General features: G+C 32.4%; 1 protein-coding gene and 1 long non-coding RNA gene across 10 annotated transcripts in view; both read left to right on the forward strand.

Moving 5' to 3' along the window:
• Positions 1-26,850, forward strand: part of LOC119638034 (peripheral plasma membrane protein CASK) — a 122,502-nt gene that overhangs the window by 40,314 nt on the left and 55,338 nt on the right. The window contains exon 1 of one of the 9 annotated variants that reach the window (XM_038034615.1): positions 25,657-26,735. The exons of the other annotated variants lie outside the window; for them this stretch is intronic. Coding sequence (XP_037890543.1) covers positions 26,343-26,735 — 393 coding nt within the window. The 5' untranslated portion in view covers positions 25,657-26,342. Of the gene's footprint in view, positions 1-25,656; positions 26,736-26,850 lie in introns of those variants that run through there. 9 annotated transcript variants of the gene reach the window in all.
• LOC119638037 lies at positions 13,884-15,151 on the forward strand. Its single transcript, XR_005247373.1, has 2 exons — positions 13,884-13,924; positions 14,986-15,151. It is a non-coding gene; the product is annotated as an uncharacterized LOC119638037 (long non-coding RNA).

Here is a 26,850-nt window from a genome sequence, read left to right on the forward strand (position 1 = left end):
CTTAACAACAGCAAAATTTACATATTGGCATATATATACACATAAGCAAACACGTACTTTACTTGCAGAATTTATGTTTGGCTAAAATTGATTTTGACACCTCATCATTTTCAGCACCAAGCCATGATTATTTTTATATGATAGTGAGGATTATTTGTGTCATAGATAAGTTTACTTTTTCTCCTTCCTTATCTATCTCTCTCTCTCTCTCTCTCTCTCTCTCTCTCTCTATCTCTCTCTATCTCTATCTATCTCTTTCCCGCTCGTTCTCTTCTTTTTTTCTCTGTTGATTTAGTAAGAAAAAAAAACCCTATACACTTTGCTATGTGAATGCTGGTACTACAGAGTGTGAAAAGTTCTTCTAATATCCGTTGACAACTGGCTGCTTGTTTACATGACGAAGCTTATTAGTTTCTCCCCTTATCTTAGCTTTCCTTATATTTCGTTTGGATTGCCATACGCTCTCATCAATGTTGTCAGGGTTTTCCATTTTTTCTTGTAGTTTTTTTTTTTTTTTTCCTGTTTTTCGTTTATTTTTTTGCTTCTTTTGATGCAGTTAAGCCTATTGGGCTTCTTTTTTGTTTTCTTTTAGAAAAGCATACTTAAGCATCATGCATGCATGCATGCATGTAATTTGAAATTCTGTTTGTCTGTAGTTATGAAGCGCAGTTATTCTAATAAAAATTTCCTGACATTTAAACTGATGATGACGATGATGATGATGGAACATAATCCTTGACCTACACACAGAAATATATAACAACCATAATATTACATATATATATATATATATATATATATATGTTTATATATAATAAATGCATATATATATATATACTATGTCACCCAAAGACCTTGATCGATACCAGTGTATAGGTTTATGTAGATGTGCATATAGAGAAAACCATTTTATAGAAAATGACAACTTATGACAAACTTATTGCAACGATAAAAACAACATTATTAGATTTGCTAGCATATTAAGTTTTTAATTTGATTGGTTTGTGTACACTACGTTGTTTTCTTTCATATTCGTTTTATATTATATATATTTGTTCGATGTACGTATGTGTATATATATATATATTTTTTTTTTTTGTTTTTTGGGGGTTTGTTGAGTTCGAAACCGCAATTTGTTACTTTTAAATGGTTCGTTATTCATGATAGTCAGTGAAAGTTGCCTCTCTGCCTATCTTTCCGCTTCTCTTTTTTTTCTCACTCTCTCTCTCTCTCTTTCTTTATGTGTTTGTCGTGTATTCGATAACGTTTGTGTGCGTTTGGGCTTGAGTGCCTGTGCCTGTGCCTGTGCTAGTTACAAATCTAGCACACAGCAGGATATTGAAAGGGATTTGCGCCGTTTTGTTACGTTATTGTTTTATTATTAAAGAAATTAGAAAATAATAGCTGTGCCAACTGTTGTGCCAAATAAAAGTAAAAAATATTCTCTTTTCATCATTCATTATACTTTGGTAAAAAATTGTGGTGTAATCGTAACAAGCAAACAATAACAATAAACCTGTTAAACTAGTTTAGTATTTTTCTTTATTAAAATATTATGTTTTGTAAAATTTTAATTAAAAATCGAACCGTCTTCCTTTTATTCGCTGAAGTGATTAAGTGACTGAAAGAAGGAAAATCAAGTTACCCTTGCTTTTTGCACAATCTTCTAAATACTGATCGCATTATGCAAATAAATCAAAAATAAAAAGCTTTCCTTCACCTAACTCTCTTATATATGTGATGGCTGATCTACTGCAAACAATTAAACAGTCCGGAAAAGCGGTAATATTTTAAAAGTCTTCGTTTTCTTTGATTGGACCTTCTCAACTTTGTGACCGTGATGGCCGTGACCATTTTGAAAATCGATCGGTTCACAAAAACCAAGTAACTTGTATCAGGTTCAAACTACTTGCCTCAGTTTTTCTCTGATGATGATAGAGGATCGAGCGAGCGCACACGGCCCAGAAAGCAATCTTAAACTTGAATAGATTGAAAGAAAAGCGAGCGAATACCGTTCATCGATTTTTTTTTTAAATTTTACTTTCTGTTTTAACGCCGTCCTCCTTAATGTTATAGCCTCTTATGGTTATAGATATTGAGAGAAAACGTGCAAAAGTGTTTCAACTAATTTTCTACCTAACTTGAAAATGATTTAAAAAATGTCCTTGTTACCTATAAAAAAGCTGTAGAGATATGAAAACAATCCCAACAATGAAAATGTCAAATTTGGAATGATTCTCCATAAAACATCTATAAATTTTCTTTAAGTCATAGCAAAGGTTTATCTATACTATTAGCTAAAAGAAAAAAAGAAGAGAAACAAGTAAGAAAATTTTACTCGGCCGTTACATCGCGCTTTAGGTTATGCTAAAAAACATTCAAAAACCGGAAGAAACAAAATTTGGAAATTTTTATCGTTTATCTGTTATCCTTAGAAAAAATTAGTCTCCCATGTCGTGGCGATCGGAATATTTAATTTCGAATTAACACATTTAACTTGTCGCCTTCTACTCTCTAAGTACTTTTATTTTATACCCAGTTGATTACACTGCTGCAAAAAAACGAACTCTCCATGTCATGGTGTCTACCATCTTTATTTGTGAATTAATATATACTCAGGTAGATAACATATACGTAAAAAAATATATATATGAAAAAAGTGAAAAAAATAATTTGATCCTTTCGTTCGATTTTTTCAATTTTTGTAAAGATGCTGCAGGGCCACACATATATGCATATATTTGCCCAAGTATTTATTGTGGTTTATAAATAATGAAGAAAAAACGAAATTTGTTTTTATTTTTGAAAACAAAAGTAATCTCAGATTATGTTGCAATGTGGCCGAGTTCTTTGGCCGATTTGTTCGACTTTCAATATCAACCTGCCTGCAAGAATTTCGAATATTAGCCAATAATTTCTTTTGCAAAAATGCTTACAGCAGACACTACACAAACAGAGAGACTGGCGGAGAGCACAAGGTGCTTAAATCAGTTTATTAGGATATGATGCTAATCAAGAATATACATATTTCATGGGGTGTCTGAAGCTTTCTTCTGGACGCTGGAAATATTCATATTCACAAAATGAATATATCGCTTGCCTTTCCGTATAAAAAAAAACTCAAATTTGATTTAATTCTTGCTTTTGTAAAAGCTTTTCGAAATTTCCTTTTTTTCAAACTTTTTCTTATCATCATTTGTATTCATGATTTTCGTTAAGATGATTATGATCTATGCTTACTTATCAAAATGTACCGAAAGTAAAATTTCTAAGTGTATTTGTTTACAAATCTTATCACATTTCATTTCATAAGCTTTATTTAATAATAAACTTTAGTATATTGCTTACTTATTATTATTATTTTTTTTTTTTTAAGAGATTTAAAAATTTAAATTTAATTCATATAAATATTTTTTAGTCTGATTTAAGTCACTTTCTGATAGCTTAAGTATTTTATATGAATTATAATATAATTCCATTATACAAAGAAGAACAGCAAATATCGCTCATACGTCGTGTGCTCTTTTATTTACCAGCAACATGTACTAATATGAAACATAAATGCAAAGGCTTTCATTCACACACATCTACGTGTGTGCATATGAAGAATTAGTAAAATCAGAAAATTATTTGCTAAATTTCTTTGCCTAAGGCAGCGAGCGATTCGCAAATGTTTCTTTCCCTCGATTTTCAGATTGTATTACTTCAGCAAAACTAATTAAAGAGCGAATAGATGAAAAAAACGGATTTAGCAATGGATTTGCTTACACATACAACTATTACAAAGGCTTTTGTTTATTTTAGTATTGTCAGTGAACCAAAGTTGATTAGTTACTAATTGAATTTTAGACGTCCACGTTGTCGGTGGGGGGGAGTTGTAATGATATAATTTTTTGTGGTTTTGATTAAGAAAACACTGCAAAGGTTTTGTTTTCATTTAAATTAATCGGCTTCCTTGACTTGTAACTCAACAAGTTAAAAGTTAACGCTTTTGGCCGAAATATATCGGTCATATTGTGCTGGCTTTTATCAGGTTTTCTTTCTTCTTTTCAAACTCCAACTTGGACTATCGCGCAGATTAAGAAGACACGCACTCAAAGTCGTTATTATTAAATGCAACGCAAGCATTTCAAATAAAATGCATAAAAAATGTCTGATATTCCACATTTGAACTTGTTTATGGCATAGTTATGACATCTGCTATCTAGAATTTAATAAATGTCGTTATCGCTTCGAAAGAGTATAGCGTCTCTTTTGCTTTTCATAATTTATTAACTAAATAGATTATAACGAGGCTTTATATCGTTAATTGGGACCATCAAAAAGCAACGTAGTTGACTTATGGATTTCGTTGTGTTTTGATTAAAATGTTTTAAATATGTTTTACACCGTAATTGCATTTTCTTTAGTGGTCTGTTGGCGGAGACTTGCAGAGTTAGTTAATTTTAATTGAGTCTCGTGATAAGCCGCCTTTTAATTTTCGCATTCATAAAATTATTCGATACGTGCTTGCAATGTTTACTTTAAAAAGTTTATAAAATTTTTTACAAAAAAATGCACAAAAACCCTAAGCATACAAAATATAATAATACAACCATTCGACTTGTAAACTTATCTAGCTCTCGATGTAAGGTTATCTACTACTGAGTTTATCTTAATGGGAGAAATAAATAATGAAATTCAAACGAAGTTGAAAAACACTTTTGAATATTTGATTTATTGAACGAATAGATAGATAAGACTCTTCGTCTTTATATCTGTGTTAAAGTTATAATCATTTCATTTTTAAAGAAGAAGACTTCAAGTTATTTCAAAACTGAGAACTCTCGAAGAAGAATGAAATTTAACTTAAATTTTATGAAATTAAAATGTTAACGACTTGAAAAGGTTTCCTGCAAGATTTTTACATAATTATAACTAGACAAACGTTCATGCACGCAACACAGCACATAGTAAAGCACATCATTGCACAGTCTACTTATTATCATAGTAAGCATTACGGTAAAGAGTTTTTTTTTTTTTTTTTTTTTTTTTGTTCTAAGAAAATTTTTCATCATATTAAGAGAGTCAGTCATTTGGTTTATTTTAAAGAAAAGGAAAAGTTTTACAGATTAATTTCAAGTATCTGTTAATGTACTGCTAAGGATTGTTTTAGATGCACAGAGAGAAATTCAATATGAAATTTCCTTTCAAAAATTTCTTATACATTACTTACGTAATTAAAAAAGGGTTTGATTGTACAAATATCGTTTTTTTCAAAAAAAAAAAAAAATTTCGAAACTTGTATCGCAATCGAGAGTTTGAACACTTCCATTTAGTCCATCATGGTTATCACGACCTTTCCTTAGCAATTAATTCCCTTTATATAGGTACCAAAAAAAGGAATTTGAGTCTAAAAAGCGAGAAGCTAAGCATGTTCGATTTAAAGATGACGTACGCCGCGGCTTAGTGGATTAATTTGTTTTTTCAAAATCTCCTTGCTATGGGTATTACATGAAAAGGCTTGGAGATGTGGCCTATGTTCAATGAAGTGTGCAGCATGTCTTGATAGATTCATTTTTGCCGACATGGTCGTCAAATAAAAAGACATGAAGATTAAATTGCAACCATCTAAGCGGCGTCTATATTAAATGTGGTGCGTCCTACGGGGTAGCACTTTTTGCTTTAGTTAATGCTGCTCTTGGTTAAGGCTTCAGACTGAAGAGATTGTTAAGTAAAAAGTGACATGTTTAATTAAACATTAAATAAGGTGAACGCCGTGTGACGTGTTGTTAATTAATAATCCCCACTTTTATGTAACGGTTGTGTCTGTAAGTTCTCTCTGTTGGTGGAAATATCGAACTGCTGACTTTAAGATTTTAAGGGCTGGTCTTAACTTGTATGAGACGTATGGACGAGTCACTGCTGACGTAGCTAGTTCGGGAGTTATAGAAGGGGTTGCAATTTTTTTTCTCACGGACACTCCACAGACGGTTACAACTATAAGTAATACACATGGTCCAAATTTATAAGAGCAAACAAAGACCGCACGAAACTTTCTTACCGAACGGGCAGATCATCATAAGCCATTGGCTTTTCTTTACCCTACCCTTCCTATGCTCTCTTTCGGCCCATGATTTGCGATGGGAGGAGCATAGAGATGTCGACGTCGTGCATCAAATCTAGCGGACGCCACGAATTGCTGGATTTTTTTCTCAGCACTTCGATTAATGTGAATTTCAAAAAAAAAAAAAACATAAAAAGGACTCGATCTGTAGAAAGGGAAATGCAACAGTCTAATAATCTTTATGGAAAATGAACTAAAATTATGCTCAGTGTCACTTTTATATGACTATACATAAAATTTTGGCCCATTAAGAACGCAGCGAATTTCTTCCACATTAAAGTCACCGAATTTTATAAATGTATAGTCATAACGGTTAGCTAGCTCATTAAAACAAAAACTTGTAGAAAAAAAATTTTTTACATAATTAATTTTTTTATATTCATTTCGAATATGAATTTTTTTTTTTTTTTTTTTTTTTCTAGTGTATAACTGTTCAGAGAAAATGAAAGCAGACCAGAGCAGAAGCATTAGACAATAAAAGGCTTTTCGTTATCAAATGAATATCATTTCTTACTTACTTGGTTACACATACTGTATACTTTATTCTATAATTTTTTTTTTTTTTTTTTTTTTCAACAAATTTAAGCACTGCCTGATACGAAGTATTACCCGTAATTAAGCTTGAAACAATTACCGAAAACGTTATAAGTGCATAAAGAAATCTTTTTGTAACTAAAAGAGTAGAACGAAAGGCTTAGTAGGTTGCTTAGTAGGATGATTTAGTTTTGATTTAGTTTGCATGGATGACTCATTTTTGCCCTGAATTATTATAATCTTGGGCCAACAAGAGCATTTTCCCAGATTACTAATATTTCATAGTCAAAAGTTGTCTACATGCGATTACATATATTATATGAAAAATTGTGGTAACTCGCCACTACGGATTCATTCATTTATTAAAATGAAAGCTGCTTTTAAAGATGCAAAGAAAAAATGAGACCAAGAAAAATCGCATATTTGTTTCGATGTAAGCATATGAGCATAGGTGCTGGCGGTGCCCTAGCAAACATCATCATCATCATCATCATCATCATCATCATCATCATCATCGTAATATTATGTACTTTTCTTCATCTTTAGCCACAGCAGCACATCGCCAATCAAGCATGCATATGCAGGCAACCATATCTTTTGCTACAAGTTATTTAATGTATGAAGAATTGTAAGTTAAAACAAATGTAGTAACCATAAGTTGCGCGCAGCAGCGGCGGCAGCAACAGCAACAGCAACAGCAACAGTAATACCAGCAGCAAGAATATAAGCATCAGGTCGACTCTATGAACCATGATTATTAACATTGCTCGAGAACGTTATAGGTTAGCTTAGCCATATTGTAGATAAATGAATGTTTTTTCTTGGCCGCTTGGCCAGTCGGTTGCTTGGTCAGTAATGTTAGCTTAGCCTGCATAATGTTACATCATGCAAATGTGTAAACGTTGTTTTGAATAAAAATATATAACATATACATATATGTACACATTTATATATATATATATATATATATATATATATATTTATATTTAATGAAATGTGGGCCTTGTTTGTTTTAATTCGTCCTTAATTCTGTTTCTTTGCTCTTTTGTTGTTTCTTCTTTGTTTTTTCTTTTTTTTTTCCTTTTTTTTTCTTTCTCTTAGCAAAGCAAACACATTCGCTGAATCTTATATGTATGTTATATGTATATATGGACCTAGGTATTTACATAGGCCTTGTAATTAGGTTGTGGTCTCCACATTTTTGGCAATGAATTTCTGAAATGAACAAGAAGCAGAAGCCACAAGCCACACACGCACGCATTAACGTGAGAGGCCTATATGATGATGTGTTGATGCTAGCACTATCTAGCTGATAATGGCCAAAAGATGTGGCTGTAGTGAATCAAAAAAAAACAAAAAAAAAAATTAAGAAATCAAAAAAAAAATATCCAAGTTTGTCTATCTGTCAGCTTTGCATACTTATGTGCGTACGCGTGCTTCTCTTCTGACGACTATAATGTTGTTGATGATGAGAAGAAACTTCCCATATATCTTTAGCACAAACTGAGCATTCATATAATTTTCAACGTGTATGCGTTCATGTATGTATGCGTATATATTATACAAATGTGTATATGTATGCTATGTTGTCGTTCATTTTTTTTTTTTTTTTTTTGTGTTTTTTTTACCCTGTAGAAGTAAAAGTTTGCTTGTCTAAGGGTACACTTTGTTTGTTTGTTTGTGGTTTGTTATACAGAACAATATGAAAAAGGAAGACAGGCGGCTCACATATGCAATCATGATAGTAGTTGTCAGTTAGATAGGATGTGCTGTGTTGCTGTTACTGCTTTTGCTGCTGCTGTTTTTGCTGTTACTCTTGCTGGTAGTAGTGGTAGTGGCAGTAGTAGTAGTAGTAGTAGGCTGTGATTTAACAATTTAACCGCAGTTGCATCTTTTGGCCTAAAGGTGGACACACACAATTTACGCCATAAGCTCGGAAAGCTTAACCAAGTCAGTAAGCAAGTAAATGATTGTCGGTAAGAAAGAGTGGGTCAAAATGAAACACATACGCATCCACACATACATACTAGCGCACGTGTATAATTATTCTTACATAAATATGTAATGTAATAGAAGCCCAGCTACGTATGTATACGAGTGTATGAGTGTTTACTTACTAAGCTATAATGCTGCTGGTGCTGTCAAAGCTGTATAAGGATGATATAGATTTGTAGAAAATTGCTAAGAGATTTCGCCAGTTTAGTAATGTGTAAAATCCTTTCTCGTTGTGTTCTGAATGGAAGGCTCTTCAATTCACATTTTAGAGTTTCATTTTAATTGTATGTATCCCTTTATGTGGGTATCTATATCTGTACGGTTAAATGCACATATATATATATATATATATATATACATATATATGTATGTATACTTTTAGTCAGTCTTGCGGTTAAAAATGTTTGTTTAAGTCAATCTATCAACAGTCGACATGTGAAACTTACCTTAGTATCCTCTTCTTATTTTGCATATGCAAACTCATATATATATATATATATATATATATATAAAGGGTGCATATTTCTGTAAATATATATATATGTATTTATGTATGTGTAGATATGTTTACTTATATTGTGTGTGTTCATATTTGCTTTTACATTTGTAAACAAGGACAAAAAGCAATTCCATCATATTGCGCAATTTTAACAATCGTGTATATGAGGAGAGCATAGATTCTGCATTATAATGAGGCCTTTTTTTTTTATTCTTTTCAATTCAGCTTTATTGCTGTGTGTGTGTGTGTGTAGCTGTTATTGTTGTTCTTGTTATTTTGATTGCTGTTACTTTGCTTCGTTTCTTTGCTTCACTCTCTATCGTTGCGTCTGTCCTTACATCTGTCCATATTGTCTGCTTTTAATTTGTTGCTGTTATTTTTCCCTTCGCAGTGTCAGATGAGATATTAGAAAAGAAGTGTTGCTGTTACCGCTGATGCTGCTGCTGTTGTTGTCGCTGCCGCTGCTGGTGGTACTGTAAATGCAGTTTATTGTAAAACTTGCATTTAACTCACTAAACGATAAATTTCTTTCTTGTTAATCTTGTAACGCATACAAAACACACTCACGCATAACATAAAGCAACAAACATCCACTGCATCTCCTACAAACGTCATTAGTAAAGCAAAGTAGAAAAGCATATAAAAGTCAAAGTTGAGTGTGATTGAAACGTATGACAAAAGGTGGAAATTTGATATTCCGTTTGTGCGTGTGTGTCGTACGCGAATTACAAAAAAAAAAAATAAAAAAAAAAAAAAAGAAAGGAAGAAAAAATTGCACTTAATTTTATGTAGAACGCGGAGTGGATTTTACTGTTTACTGTTTAGTCAGGTAATCCAATGAAATATAGTCCTTAGGCTTTGCATACACATTGTGTCACTAATGCTTCATAAGAAAGCAAAAACATTTTTCTTTATTCTATCTAGCAACTTTTTCTGTGCGAGGTAACTTTTTTTAAGCATTTTATGAATACGCAAACTTTACGATTCGTTCTATTTAATTTTAATCTTTTATGTAAGGCAACACACGCGTAAGGTACGTATTGGGGCTTTTGAAGAGTTCAAGATCAGTACATTTCTTTTGAAAAATGGATCCAATTTTCAATATAACAGTATTTGACAGTACTTTTGCATTGACAATAGCAGCGATGAAGAATCCATATGTCAGCCTATACCTTAGACTCCTCTTTCCCTTAGGGGGTTTCTAATCTATATATATATATATGTATATAGGTATACTAGGGTACACTTGGAAGTTTGAACGGTGAAGACAATTGCTGGCGATATCTAATGCCACAAATTTATTTGTAAATCAGAGGGTTTTTGAAACTGGAGGCAAAAGTAGATAATTCCAAAAAAATCTGTTTAAATTTGCTTGTGGGGCCGCAAATATTGCTACCAAAAAACTTCATTCCCAATCGGATTATATTTTTTTGAATTAGGCCATTGCCTAGTACATGGTCTTATTGAGACAGCGCTTTTCCTCGGATTTAAACGTCTTTTCTATACTCATCACAAACTGCAATATAACAATTGGTGCCGATGGCTTTTCTCTTCGCAAGGTAATCAATGGAAATTATCCCAAATATGCTGGTTCTCCTTTCAGTCCATTGTATTAACCACAGTTTTGTTTTACGTTTGGTGGGGTCAAGGATTTCTTGTTACGAGCTCGTACATGGCCGAATGTTCGACTTACGCTGCTACTTTTGCTCTATTGTAGGCAAAGACAAGCATCTAGAGGTTTATCATGTCTAAATTTTCGTTATACAGCAATTTTGAACTGCTTACTATGTCTGCTGGCTCGTGTACTTTATGTATACGATCATCCAATAAAAATTTTGACTGTTGCGAGATTCGTCGTACGGCCTCGTTCAAATTCTTCTAATAGTTTATTTTTACCACTAATAGAGTAGATCTCCCAGTGTTGCATTTAGCACGGCTTTGATGTCGATTGGTCCTGGATAACATTGCATTCCCATACAAGTTGCTTGAGTTGACGACTTCTCGGCAAACACAATAACATGGCGTCTTGAAATGTCAAACTCAAGCTCCATTTATAGCAAGCGCCGAAACAAACAACCGCCAACGAAATGTTGATTAGCTTGTTTCAGGGAATTCCGTGGTTTTTCTTTTCCTTTGGCTCAATTTTTCTCTCAATGCATTTTGAATTGTTCGAATCCCTGTCTGTCGTCTGTTGCTGGAAAATACTCAATAATGCAGAAAGAACTATGTGAAGCTGAACATACATGTCTTTAGTCGATGGCCACAAGTGAAGTTTGATAGTGGTTATGGCCTTAGCAAAATAGTGCAGTCGACAGTACGAAACAACCACAACTGCAACGGTCGAAAAATTTAAGATAAACAGACGATACGTAGCACGTGGTGATTAAACAACTGTAAGTGTAGCGGTCGAAGAAATTAATATAAACAGATGATACCTAGCGCTTGGGGATTACGTATCTTGTCCATTTGCAGTAATACCCGAAGTAGATAAAAAAATTGTAACTAACATCATATAGAAGATATTGACTTCAAATCCGCTATAACTAACTGCTAGGGATATTACGAAAATAGTCCCCAGCGCTCAACTGGTACACTAGCGTGTAAAAAATATATGCAAACTTGGATCAAGATTTCATGATAAGGTTCACTTGTTTAATCTTGTAACATGACTGCTAATGCCATATAACAATTGTTAGCAAAAGTAAGGGAAAATATTTTCCGCCCAAAAAGTGAATTTCAAATATCTATAACCTTAACCTAAAAGCTAAGGGCATTTTATTTATTGAAGGATAATTGCACACAGTTTCGTTTCTAATCTGTGAACTGGAATCAATTAGTGGCGAACTTTGAGTCATTTGTTCGCCTTTTATAAAGACAACGAAGACTTTCTTTTCCCTTTGTTTTAGTCGGCATTAAGAAATATTTCTACCAGTTGGTATATCACATATTCCTTAACACCTTCATTAATTACCTCTCTTCGTGTTCACACTTGCTTTAAAACTTGAAAGCTGTGAGGCTTGTTAGTTAAGAAATCATGTGCAATGTTTCATCATTCGCTCTCAAATTGTGAATATCTTAGTCATGTAGGTGCCAGACAAACGAAACTGAACTAACTATCTGCCCAGCATTTAATGTTAACCAACCAATACATACACCTCAGACGCCCTCCAAAGCCTGTTATTGTTAATTGCTACAAACAGAATGAAATATTCAGCATTTTTAAGTATGAAAATATTTGATTCCAATTAAACCTTATATCATTTCAAAGCATTTTTATGGTTTCATTGATATTTATTAACATTTCGTATACATCAGCGACGGAAATCTGAATTACTTAACTATTTGTTTCATCACTTCAAGTATACCTAGCAATTTGCGTTTGCTTTTAATTATTACGGAAACGTGCTTATAAAAAAAAAAAAAAAAAAAAAAAAAAAAATCAGCACATGGTGCAGCAAAGACTGTCCGCTCTTGTTGCGTGTTTAACTCCTCTCTTTTTTTTCCCCCGTTTTGCATGTAGTAAGAAATTCCAGACTTGCTATTTTTATGGATGTAGTAAAGATGTATTTCATTTATTTATGAAAAATTCATTAAATATTATAAAATAAAAATTTATATGGCAGTACGTGCAATTAAGAAATGTTTTTAAAAAATTCCATTCAATTATTGACGGATAAGTTTTTTTTTTTTTTATCAACGATATATCGTTATCACGGTATGGATGGATGGCCCATACAATATATGTGGGAAAGGAGAAAATCAACTAAGTTCTAAGAAAAGCGTTATACATAATGAAAAGCAAAGAAATAGAGAAAGAGATAGGAAGAGCGACAAGGTACGAAAGAGATGAAGCGTGAGAGCGTTTATTTTGAAAGCAAGCAAATCATGTAAAGGAGCGCATGTCATCTGACAGAATAGAAACAACATGATAATGAGATTTTCAATCAAAATTGTTGACAGATTTTAAAATGCTTATGATAATGACGATAACGATGATGATGATGGTGATGATGATGATGATGATGATGATAATGGATTTTTGCATACAAATGTATTGCGAGTGTGCAGAATCAGCTTAAATAGAAGATAGATAGAGAGAGAGAGAGAGAGAGAGAGAGAGAGAGAGAAAGAAAGAAACGGGGGCAATATGTGCATTTGTCTCGTTTTCTCTTTACGGCGAAAAAGAGAGCGGGAGAGAGCGAGAGATTAAGGGAAATCAGTGCGCGCTCACATTTTCATTATTCAGCAACAAGCTTCAATGATGCTGTGATGCTGTGATATTGTGACGCTGTGATGCTGCGATGTGATATGTTCTACTATAAGCATTTATTCTCATATTTGAAATAACAAAATCCCAGTGAATAAGTGAAAACGAAACTATAATTGCACACGGTTTTACAATAAACTGTGGCAGTATAACGCGAGCCCTTGGCTGGTAAGGGTACAAGAAAGAAAATTTTATAAAAATTACAAAAAAAAATTTCTATTCAATTAATAAGAATTTCTGTGCACACGGTTGTCATCACAAACAAAAAAAAAAATAAAAAAATTTAAAAAAAACCAAAAAAAAAAAAGGAAAACTTTTGCATTAGAAAAACGACTTTATACCTCAGCTTTAACATTACTAATAATAATAATAATAATAATAATTTACGAAAAATACAAAAGGAGAAAAACTTGTTAAGCAATATAGTGAAAATGAAAAGAAAAACAAATTTGTGACAGATGAAGGCTTGAGAAAAAATTCGAATGAGAATGAAAACTAAAACAAAAACTTAACTGGTTTTATGGTAACTAAATAAAAAAAAAAACATTACTTTGTTTTTCTCTTCATTTTTATTTTTTTTACGCCGAGTTAAATTTTGATTTTCTTTTTCTTTTTTTTTTTTTTTTTTTTTGGCCCTTTGATATATTGCGGTATGGTACGCCAGTTTGACAGTTAGTTTAGTTGTAGGCCTCGTCGTCCTTATTTTATATTCGTTGTCCTCGCTTACATCGTAAATTTTATGTATGTGTGGGAGTTGCTGCTACTGATTAAATGACACGTACAGTAACTGACTGTATGCTTATTTTTTTTAATTTTTATTTTTATTTTTTTTTTGTGTTGTTCTTTGAAAATTTCCTCAAAATTCACCACACAATGTAATTCAACACAATCATCATTTGCTTACTCGTTTACTTAACAACAGAGACAATAATTTTGTTTAGAGGGAAAGAGAGCAGCATCAAAATCAAAAAAGAAAGAAGAAAAATTAGCGGCTCAATCGTAACCATCGTGACTGTAAATATGGAAATATACTGTGAAAAAAAGAAAAAAAAAAAATTAAAAAAAAAATAAACTGAACTTCTGTTATCTGATGCACCTAATGTGATTCTCTTGTGCTGTAAAGTAATAATGAACACTGTATAAATTTATTATTAATTCAATTTGTAGTAGCTCGCACTCTTCCTTTCCCCATGTCTATGCCAGTTACATGCACACACATTAAACACACACACACACCCATACACATACTCCTTCCATCTCTCTCTCTCTCTCTCTCTCTCTCTCTCCCTCGCTCTTTCTCTCAACTTTTCTCTCCCGCTCTCTCTTTCGCATTCTATTTCCTTCTTCTCTTTACTCTGAAATTTTTGTTACCTAGACTTTTTCAATCTTATGGGAGAGTGATGAGCAATACAATGTCGGTCGGTCGGTAGTTAGATGACTGAGTAGGCAAGTGCGTATGATTGAGTGGGTGTGTGCGTGTGTTTATACGTTTCTAACGCGTTCTTAATTAATTGAAAAGCATTAAAATAGCATAAAAAAAAAAGAAAAAAGAAAACCATAATCTCTCTCTCTCTTTCCTCCTAGTCAAGTGTTGATAATTTTAGCGATAAGCCAAAAGAAAAAAAAAAACAAAAAAAAAAATGTTACTTTGCGAGAAAAAAGTGGCAGAAAAAAAAAAAAAAAGAGAAAAAAACTAGAAGTGTATGAATATTGATTTTGTGTAAACAACACAGAGTCACGGCTAACATGATAACAACAACATCAATAACAACAACAATAACTATAGTAACAAGGACAACCAACAGCAACAACATTTTCGAACATTTCATTGCTGCCTAAATATATATATATATATATATATATATATATATAAGTGAATACTGACAACTAACTATTCTTATGCAGGCATAGAAATTCTGCGTAAGCGTGTGCCTGTGCGTACATATGTGCTTTAAGCTGCAGCAGTAAGTATCGTATGATTTTTCTTTACTAATATTTTTTTTGCTGGTTCGTTTCATTTGTTTTTTTTTTTTTTTTTTTTTTTTTTCTTTTTTTTTGTTAAATGTGTATCCAAAGTTGCGTCGTTGTTGTTATTGTCCGCATTCTCACTCTTGCTCACTTATTGGTCTCGTTTTACACACTTCCCTCAATTTCATATTAGATCATCATCTTTTTTGCCTCGACCCATTGTATTTATTTTGTGCATTTTTATTATTGTTGCTTCTGTTATGTTGTTTTCTGCAAAGATGTTCTTGTTATTGTTGTTGCGAATTTTTTATGTTCACTAGTATTTTTTTTTTTTTTTTTGTTTTCGTGTTTCACTATATCCGGTGAAATTCAAGAAGTATCGTAATAATATAACGAATGTACACAGACAGTTACAGCTACTAGTATGGTATGTGCTTTGTTAAGGATGAACGGACCTTTGCATATAGTCAGGCAGATAAACAGACAGACAATTACCGCATTTACATATTTATATATGCACATTCATACATATGTTGCAAACTCCATTGCTTGGTTACTGCTTTTGCTTCTGTTCCTGCTTCTGCCGCTGCTCCTGCTCTTACTCTTACTCTTACTCTTGCTCTTGCTTTTGTTGCTGCTGCTGCTGCTGCTTTATGTGAGAGACTTCGCTTCAAGTGCACACACTTGAAATGTTAAACGTTTGTTGTTTTTGTTATAGTGATTGTAAACCACTCTGCTGCTTGTCGGCAGTAAGAGAGCTGCCTGGCTGTTGATGAAGCTTTCCCTATAAGTGTCTATAATATTTTCCCTTTTTTTTTTTTTCTTTTTAATTTAAAAATTTTCTTTACTTTTCGTCGTGTACAACATCTGTTGTGGGTGAACCGAAATGAAAAGAAAAGAAAAAAAAAAGAGTTTATTTCCTTTTTATTAATACCGTATGTAAGTCTGAGTAGTCAGTCCTTCTACCGTTAACTTTTTATAACGTTATGCAAAATTTTTCTTTTTTTCTTTTTTTGTAATAATTGTCATAAATAGTCTTGCATGGTGAAGGAGAGAAAAAGAAGTAGGTCTGTTTAAGCTTAACAATAAGCTAAGAGCCATTGTATAAGAGTTTTTTAATTTGTTTTCCCTCTTTAAGTGATTAAGCTGTTAAATATTTATTTAAGTGAAAAAATAAAAAAAATAAAAAAATTAATAAAAAATTACTCTCTTATTTATTTACTTTGTTTTTTTTCTTTTTTTTTGCATTCAATATCCTTACAAGGATTTCATTTATATGAGCTGAGATATTCATGTGTATGGCAATCACGTTTGTTAAGAATTTTTTTATGACATTTTTTCATGTAGTAGCACGTTTTTTCGCCATAAAAATATTTATGAGGGTCGTAAATGAAATCTATTTGTCGAACAGGGAAATAATTTAAAGTAATTTTTAAAGATTAAAGTGGATGTGACGTTAGATATATTTCTTGTTTTTTTTTTTTTTTTTTCATTCATAAGACATTTCAGACAGACTTTTGCCAACACTGTAGTAAGGCGATGATTACCCATTAAACAGCGGCCTAGTCATTTTCTTGTTTCTTTCTCTCTTCTCACTTTTTTTCTGAACGCCACCGTGTTGCTCCTATCGGTCAAGTGGATTGATTATATTTAAAAAAAAAAAGCAGAATTCTTGGCTTTGTCCATTGTTTCAAAATATATTTCACTCACTCGTAACTGGAAATATGGAAATAGGAACGAGAAACTTGAACATTACAAATTTGTTGCGCGGCCCCCTTTAGTGCGCTTTTAAGTGGACGGTTCTATTTCTCAAAGTTTTAGCTTTGCCTTGCCCCTATTGGAGAGAGTTTATCATCAAATTGATAGGTAGTAAATTTAGCAAAGCTTAAACGATAGTTTTTAGCAATTGTACGTTACTTTAATGAGAAAGTAAGGAACCTATGCAGTAAAATTGTTGCCATTTGTCGAAATGTATTCGAGTCCATAATCCGGATTTTTTTTTTTTTAGTTTGATTTAAAGTTTTTATTAAATTATGATTTGCGGTCTTAATGTCGTAATCATTTTTCCACTTGAAAAAATTGCGGTTTATGGCGAAAAAAAAGTAATAAATAAAACAGAAAACGCATTTACTGTTGTGTTGCAAAAAAGTGCTGTATTTGAATGACAAGTGTTTTTTTTTTTTTTTTCGAAAACAACAGACGATGGTTTAATTCAATAATCTAGAGCGTTTCATCTTGACAATATCGCTTTATTTTGACAACATTAGAAAGATTGTGACAGAGGCACGACCGGGGTCATATTTCTTTTTCCTTCATTTTTAAATGACCTTAGTCATGCTTCTTATATTTCGGTTGCATACGTTAACCAAGGGCAAGCTTCGCCTAATTTTGTTTTCTGCAACGTAAATCTCTTCCTCACAGAGTGACACCATCTTCTGCGCCATAAACTCTTCGTATACTTTTGTTTTCTCTTAAAACCTCAAGTAGTTTCGAATTTTTCATCGAATTTTTATTTTGGTTTATGGAGCTTTGATCTTAGTAGATGCAAATTCGTCGCTGCTTCAACTAAGGTGTGAGTAATTTTCGATTGGTATGGGCAATGCGCTAACTGTTTTCTAACTAAAAATGACAAAAGGAACTTAAGCACATAACCTCAAATTAAGGGGGAAAAAATAGAAATGTCTATATCGTAAGTCTATAGTTGAAAATTCTGGCAAAAGGTTAAATTTTTTTAGCAAAAAAGTATGAAAGGCCTTGGAATTGATTTAAAATGTAGAGAAGTGTCAAAGGAAAACCCGTAACGTCAACAAAGCAAATAAAGCAAGAAAAATGAAGACATCTTTAAATAAAGCGCCCATAATTGAATTGTGCCAGGAGGTTAAATTTACAAGTAAAAGAAAGTTATAAACCTTGAAAAAGTTCTAAGGTCACCACTATCTTAATACTTTCAATATTACTTTTTTTGGAATTGAGAAGAGCAAAAGCAAGCATTTATAGAAAATGACATTTCATTTTATTGTCGCGAATCAATAAACGATTGTTTGTGTTGTGTATCTATAATCAAGCCTTTAAGCGTTTTTTCTGTTTGTCCGATTGCATCTATTTTGGAATTCCTTGTGCATATTATATATGCCAAGATTGAAATTTCTATTTAAATTCCTGCGATATCCGCACACACAATAACGGGCATAAAGATATTTCAACATTGTTCGAAATGTTATGCGTCAATATATGGAATTCGATTAAAAGTCTCCTCATGTAGAATTTCAAGTTTGGTATCATTTTAGCGAGTGGATCTTTTGAAGCGGCTCGCGCATATGTTGAGAAATGTGAAAAGATGGCTTCAACAATCGAAACAACGGTGAAGTTTTGACATATTTCATTTGAAGGTTGGTCTTATACTTATAAGCGGCAACATTTATCGGTCATCCTACGAACTTATTGAGTGATGTTTTGTTATCGGCCAAATTTTTAGTCTCAAATTTCATCCGATCACTTTGGTGACCCAATCATATCAAATTGGAGATATGCCATTGGGTGATGAGTAATGAAGTGATTGTAGCTTTTTTTGTTTTGTATGAATTGTAATAAAATGTTCGCATACAATTAAGAGATTTTTATGAGAAATAATTCACTTTGCCTTTAGAAATACTTTTTTGTGCATTCCATTGCGTATAAATTGAAAAGTTTTTTTTTTTTTTTTTTTCTAGATAATTATATGTCATTAAATCACACAAATATTGCAGTCATACATAAATTTTCGTATTTTTTTTCTAGTCGGTTTTTTTTTTTTAAATATTATTTTGGCTGCCATTTCCCTTTTTTCGAAAATGCTGACTTGAACATTATAATTTCCGTTTTGCACTTCTTTTAATGGGTTTGATGTAACGTTGTATGTATGAATAAAAATGTTATACATGTGTGGAAGAATGATATGCGACCTGATGTCGTTTATGCCATTAATACTATTACTCGTGAAGTGTAATTAAAATAATAATAATAATAATAATAATAAAAAGAGGAGGAATCGGTAGAAGGGTAACGAACATATTTCAGTTCAGACTTAGAATTCCAAGTGTAGGATTCTTAGCAAAGCCCAAATGATAATTTTTAACAAATGTTTACAACCACCATTACTTTAATGAGCATCAGGCCTGCCGAGTAGTACTAAAAATATTTTCCATAAAACGATGTTATATGCATAGGTTCGAATGTACGCAAAATGAAATGAACGCTTTTTTATGAATTCATTTAAAGCTTCAATAATAATATTTTCTGTAATCTTAACATTAAAACCATTTTTCTTTTTAAAAGTATCCAGGCTGATGGCAAATGAAAAACAAAAACAACAAAAACAGTAGATTCATTATTTGTCTTTGAAAAAAGTGCTGCTGTCGATGAAAAGCGTTTTTCTTTTCATTTGTTTTAGTTTTTTTTTTTGCTTAGCTTACAAACGTGAGAAATGATGAGAAAATCCAATACCCTACAATGAAGTTAAATCGTTTAACTTTGATGGCATTAAAGAGATAGTACTCTAGCAATGAAGTTGCATTTGTTGAATAAACGAAAGCAACTAATGCGATCTATACTCTCATCGTCAAACAATTAGAATAGAGATTTTCTATCAATGCAGTAAAGCAATGAAAAAGAAGAAAGAAAATACCGGCATTGAATGCTTTAAAGCTAACGAAAATCTTTTAATCTCTTATTCTATTGTTATCAAGCTTTTTCCTTAAGTTCTCCGATTTCTTCTGCTAAATTAAAAGAATAAAATAAACAAATTAATTTTATAATTATACGGAAATTAATTTATATCTGCAATTATCAAATCTCAGTACGTTGGGGTATACTTTGTCGTCGTAGCTATTTTGAGTGCTCTGTCGGTAAAGGGATAGCACTTACTTATACATATAGGGAAGATCCCTATACACATGTGCATTGGATCATGTAAAAAGATTTTGCGATGTATGAGATTTTCTTTTGAGATTCGTTTTGCGGACTGCTTTGTTCAAATGATTCCAAACTGTCATGTGGGGAATGCTTAGTGCCTCCGCTATCTCCTGGCAGCTTGCTTGGGTATCTTTCTCCTTCAATTGCAAAATTTCATCGACTTCGTCGAATTTCAGTGACTGTCCGACCAGAGCGAGGTCCATCTTCGATATCAAACCGAACCGAGCAAACCAACACTGGCTGCTTCGTTCGCTTATAGCATTCTCACCGTAAATTTCACAAATTTCGGCCATGTTTTTAGATATTTTATTTTTTTTTATAGTAAAAAAGCATCGCATAACGTATTTCTTCAGATATGTCATTCATTCATTCATATCAAATCAATATAGCATTTTGCACGAGCAATGATTTAGAAAATTATCTTCACAAGAAACGTCAGCTGAAATGTCACCTTTTAAGCACATAATCATAGGAGACAATCAGATGAGTGATGCTAGATACACCGGCATCAACACCTAACTAATGGCAAGAAACCGTAAAGTCTTCTTACATGACACAATATATCCCTATAAAAAAAAGTTTCAGATAAGACTCTTCTAATCGGCCTTACCTCAAAGGAAAGATGTGTGGGAGATGAAAATTACGCTTTTGAAATATCTATTGTGGCCAGTGCATGCACAAAACGAAAAACAAAAAAAAAATAAAAATAAAAACGGAATAGAAATGTATCTAGCAATGGAGAATAAATTGAATGCTTATCAACTTCAAGGAACTTCAAATCCATTAACTCTTAAAATCATCTTAATGACGACTCTTTCTTTCTTTACGATAAAGTTTTTATCACCAAAAATTTTCTTAATGCCAATTGTGTTCTTTACTCCTCTCCCTTTCATACTAATGTTTAAGAGAAAATTCTTTAAAAATCATAAGTAAAAGAAAAAAATTTTTTTTTTTTTTTTTAATATTCAAATTTAAGAAAGACTGTTGGGCTTACTTTGATTAACTTTGATTATGAATATTCGCTGATTCGATTTGTGATTTTTTCTTATTTCATTTTTCTTTCTCATTTAGTTTTGAATTTTATTAGAATTATAGCAGAATCACTGCTTCATTGTAATGCATCTCATGTTCACATAACTTTGGTTTGTGCATGACTACTACTCTACTCTGCCTTGCTGAAATTTTATGAAAGCATTCAAACAACATTTATTCGTAAAGCAAGAATTAGAAAACAAACATAAATCGTCTCTTTTTTCAATTATTTTCTAAAGCTTTTTGGTTTTTTTGTACTGATTTATTAAGAAAGCTACCTTCTCAAGAAAAAGAATATATTTTCGATATTTTAGTAGACCGGCCAGAATGGCCGGAATCAGCCTAATATTTTCTTTCATAGAATAATAGGCAAGCAAGCCAGCACGACGATGAGAACATTTAATTAATTTGAATTAATTTGATTTGTTTTTAAAAAAAGTACTCTTCAAATACGTAAAGGAGAAGGTGAGCGTGTCAGAAATTATTTTCAAATCATTTAAGGCCAGTTAACGGAATATCCAAATTTTGATTGAAAAAACTTTTTTCATTATCCTCGCCATGCTTTAAAATCTATTCATTGAATTTAAATCGCGTATAATTCGATTTTCGTTATTGAATCGACTCTCAAGTCAACCTCATATGCATGCAGTCTTTGCATGCAGATTTAAGTCTTGGCCCAAAATGAGCCGCCCAGTGGCAAAAACGAGAATCGTTGCGAGCAATCGACCGTTGAATCGCCACAAACGGCCGAGTTTGTCATTGCGGCTACAGTCGCATCAGCAGCCCAGCACTTTACAGCCGGAACTTTTTCTTCACTACTATACGTATTTCATTTAGCGGTTAATAGCTCGCTGCTTGCAACAGCTGTCATCACGAATTCGAGCGTCGAGGTCGGCGAAGAGTTTTGATAAAATTTGGAAGGGAAGCGGCATGTGGAACATAAATAACGAAGACCATAACAGGCATAGTTTCAGTGCATTTAACGACGACGACAATGGCTCGAAAGCAAAGAAACTGAACAAAGGGAAAGTTTTTTGCTTCGCTTTATTATTTTATTCCTTGGGTGGAACCAAATATCTGAGACGATATCAGGAGTAAAATTAAACAAAAATGTTGCTGTACTTAGAGGATTGACACGTTTTCAATCTATTGACACGATAATGGAATTACGAGGAATATCATCCAAAATCGGAAAGACAATGTGAACAATAAGTGAAAAGCTCTGATCATGTCATAAACTAATGAAGGAAACACTTACAACAATTGAATGGGAAAACTCCAAACGTCTTGTTATTATTCTTTTAACATCTTTTATGGAATTAAATAAAAGTCTGATTATAATGTAAATTAGAAGAAACTCAAGTTTATTAAGTGCAACAGAGGTTGAAAATAGATTAATTAAAGCAAAAGAAGAGTTATATGCGACTTGATCTGAATCGAAAAACAGTTCACGGGTTTCATCGACACTTTATCATATCAGCTTGTGGTATTAATTTATATTAAATTTGTAGATAATTGTTGCAGCTAAGTTTACTTTCAATTATAATTTAGTTAGTTTTCGATCTTGACAGAGAGATTGTAATAATAATAAAGACAAGTTAAAAACCGGTATTGAAGCAAGTGACTGAGTTAAAAACTTCACATTTTAGATCTCACAATTTAGTTTTCATCAACCTTTTGGCGAAAACTTCAGCTGGTACGCAGCAAATCCAAAATCACCTCGTAAAGAAGGTCATTTAGACACAATTAAGAAAAGTAGGGTACTTGTTACGATTTTGATATTTGCCAGACAATGGTGTGACCCATATATGTGAATTCAGATGATTTTCAAATTTCATTAAAGAAAAGTATTACACCATAATTACTATATACGAACAAGTTTCAAATACGTAATCGTAGTATCAAAAGGTCATGGATAAGCAATTGCAGTTAAATGGATTCGGTCTTTGACTTTGTTACGTTTTCGTTGTAAGGAACTATAGCCTTGGATAAATCTGTGTAGTGCTAGTGAGTAGCGTAAATGCAAATACGTAAGTAGTGAGGTTCCTAACGAGCTTATCTTGCTTTTCTTTTGTCGAGTAAGCGTGTGGAGAAGAGCCGAAAGCTCCAAATTAGTGCTCGCGGGTTCAAATCTCGTTCTCGTGACTGTAATATGGACTCAGTCACTTATCAATGTCCTGTTCACTTCCTGTTTATCTCTCTCTCCCTCTTTCGCTCTCTATAGAAAACATCTTCTGATTAATTGGTCATGTTAAGCAAAAAAAAAAAAAAAAAAAAAAAAAAAAAAAATTAATTGAACAAAGTTTCAGTTCTTTCGAACGCAGTAAGGGTAGGAAGCTTGCTACTATACAAAAGATGGATCGGTGTTCCGACACGAAGCCTATGAGAATTTCGAAAAATGGGAAAAAAATTTGTTTAGCGCAAATGTACAGTAATTTAAATACAATAACGTATAGTCGACCTACAACTATGAAAGAGAGTTTAACGATTAAATATTGTTTTCAAATTATGATAATTCGAAATTTATGATATTTCTTTCTGTAAAAAGAAAAATTTAAGGCAAATTCATTGTTCAGTGTACTGCTAAGTACATATATATATACATATAACATTGTCTATGCGATACTGCTTGTTTCAAATGAATAACACGAAATATGAAATCTTGTTTGCGTCTAAAATATTTGCAACAACAGCAGCAACAACAACAAAAACAATGATAATAACAATAGCTAGTAAAGTAAATTTTCCATATTTGCTTTCTAATCTAAATAATTTCAATTTAATTAAATTATTTTGGTTTACGTTCAGGTTAAAAGAAATATTTATTACGAGAATTCTCCCAAATGATCTAAAAATTGCGAAACAAACTGGTATTTATGTAATTAATTGTTTTACCAACATAAAAAAAAAAAAAAAAAAAAAAAATCCAGGAAAATATGCATTGTTTGTATTTTCTTCGTTCAGTTGGTTAGCCTTTTTTTTGCGGTATTTCTACTCGACTCTTTTAATAACTTTGGTTTTGGTAAGTGTATATGAAATTTTTGCCCCTTTTGTGTTGTATTTCTCTATGAAAATTATTCACATTTTATGTTATTGTTTTTCCTTTTGTTTTGTTTAGTTTTTATATGTGTTGTTCTTCTTCTTCTTTTTTTTTTTTCCTTTTTTATTCAATCCCGTCTGTTAATTTTCCTGCCATACCATATTTGCCACTAACAAGTAACACAGACGCAACTTTGGATAAATATGCTTTTTTACTTTGTTTTTTTTTTTTTTGTTTTTTCTTGTTTTTTTTTTTTTTTTGTTTTTTTGGGAAAGAGATTTCAAGTAGAATTTTCTGGCTAGCAGAGGAACTAATTGAATTTTTGCTTTCGTATTTTAATTGCAGAATGAAAAGCATTAAAAAAAAAAAAAAGAAGTTAAATAAATAAATAAATAAATAGAGAAAAAACATAAACGCATGCTAAACCACTTAAAAGCAAAATTTATGTATATAAAAAGAAAAAAAAAAACTAAAACTTAATGACAAGATAAACTTTAATTGAAAACAAGCGATTGTGATGAAAGTTAAATTTAAATCAAAAAAAAAAAAAAAAAACCGAAACCTTTTTAAATCCCAGTAAAAAAAACTCGAAGATCATAACAATAATTAAGAAAAAAAAAAAAAAAAAAACGTCTATACAAAAACACGGAACGTAGTCAACATTTCATGAGAAAAGGAAAAAAAAACTAAACAAAAAATTCGCTCAAATTAAACATCATTTAAAACCTTGTAACAATAATTAAATTAAAACAATTAGTAAATAAACACCAAAAAAGGAAATAAATATAAATTTAAATTAAACACTTGTACGGTGGAACTTTTCAAAATAACTTTAGATAAAAATTAATAATAAATAATTATATAAAAAATTAAAAACAAGCTTGTAAAATATAATAATAAATTCTTAAAATAAATACCCTAAGCCACTTTACTTCACTACACTTGAAAAAATTTTACCTAAATAATAATAATAACCAATATTAGTACATGCATACGTATATACATAATTGTTAAATAATTGTTAAACTAGTTTATTTGTTATTGTTAAAAACTAGTCAAAGAAATTATTTGTTATTTGGAAGTCGAAAGCAAAAGCAACAGCCATAAAAAAAAAAAAAAAAAAAAAAAAAAAAAACAATAACCAACATCCTCGATATATAATGATAGCATTACGACGATAACAAACAAGATAATAACAAGAGCAAGAAGAATAACAGCAAGAACAACAAGAACAACAACTATATACTGTGATCCATATATTGTAAAAAAAAAAAAATACTTTGATAAAAGTCGATAAAAAGGAAAAGAAAGAAAAGGGCGGCCGCTTATCATTTCGAATATCCTATGATAATCACGGATCAGGAGGAAGAGAGGAAAAAATTTTGCAAAAGGAATAGAAAAAGTGTCACTTTTAGTATTTTTCATTCATTAAAGCTGTAAGACTTGGCGTGTAAAACTAACTATCTCTATGAGTCAACAATTACCAGCTAGGCTAGCTAGGCTTAGCAAAGCGATCGTTCGGCATTAGTAGCGGGGAAAGTTTACTTTCACGGAGAAAGAGGGAAAAAAGAGGAAAGAGAGAGAGAGAGAGAGGGAGAGAGTGAGAGAAGCAAAGAAAGAAAGAGAGAGAGAGAGAGAGAGTAAGAAAGCCACTCAGATTTAAAGAGAGTACAAAACAAACATTTATTCGCGTCAGTCGTCTCCACCGCCACCGCACAGATTGCAATGCTCTGGTAGCCAAGATAGTTTTGCTGTGGATCACTGTTGCGATTCACATACGGCAACGAATAGCCTACGTGGTACGGCGGCTTCGGCGGCAGCGTCTTCACTAACAGGAGGAGTAGCAGTAGGCAATAGTAGCGGTGGCGGCGGTGGCTATATACAATGGCCATCGACAGGCATTGGCAATCGCGCGGCAACAGGATCAGCAACAACAGTTCCAACTGGGGCCATGTGCTATCACAGCAATGCTGCGACAGCTACAGCGGTAACCCCAAATCCGCAATCATTAATTCCCGGTAGTGTTGGTCATGGCCACAATGCCGGCCTACTAGGATCTCATATTTCATTGGGTGGCCTAACGGGCACAACAAGTGACGCCGCAACAACAGGCGGTCATTGCCGCAGCATGAGCGGGCTAAGCTCTTTAAGCCTAGGTCCGGGTGCTATTGCGGCCGCTCCTCTACCTCCACCCCCCATCTTCAATCCGTGTAGTTCAAATAGTTTAAATAGCATGTCAATACAAGGACCCTCAACTTCGCGTTGGGGTCCTCGTACCTCGTGTCCGGTACACAGCCCGTTTCGTATAAGAATACCTAACGGTTCAATTTGCTCAGGACATCAGGTAATTATTCAACTTATTCATTATCTGCTTATACTTTTTTAATTAAGAAACTCCCATATATATGTATATGTACATATATACATGCATATAGATGTGCACACATAACCATATATAT

This window comes from Glossina fuscipes, unplaced genomic scaffold, assembly GCF_014805625.2.
Source record: "Glossina fuscipes isolate IAEA_lab_2018 unplaced genomic scaffold, Yale_Gfus_2 62, whole genome shotgun sequence".
In the NCBI taxonomy this organism is placed as follows: Eukaryota; Metazoa; Arthropoda; class Insecta; order Diptera; family Glossinidae; genus Glossina; species Glossina fuscipes.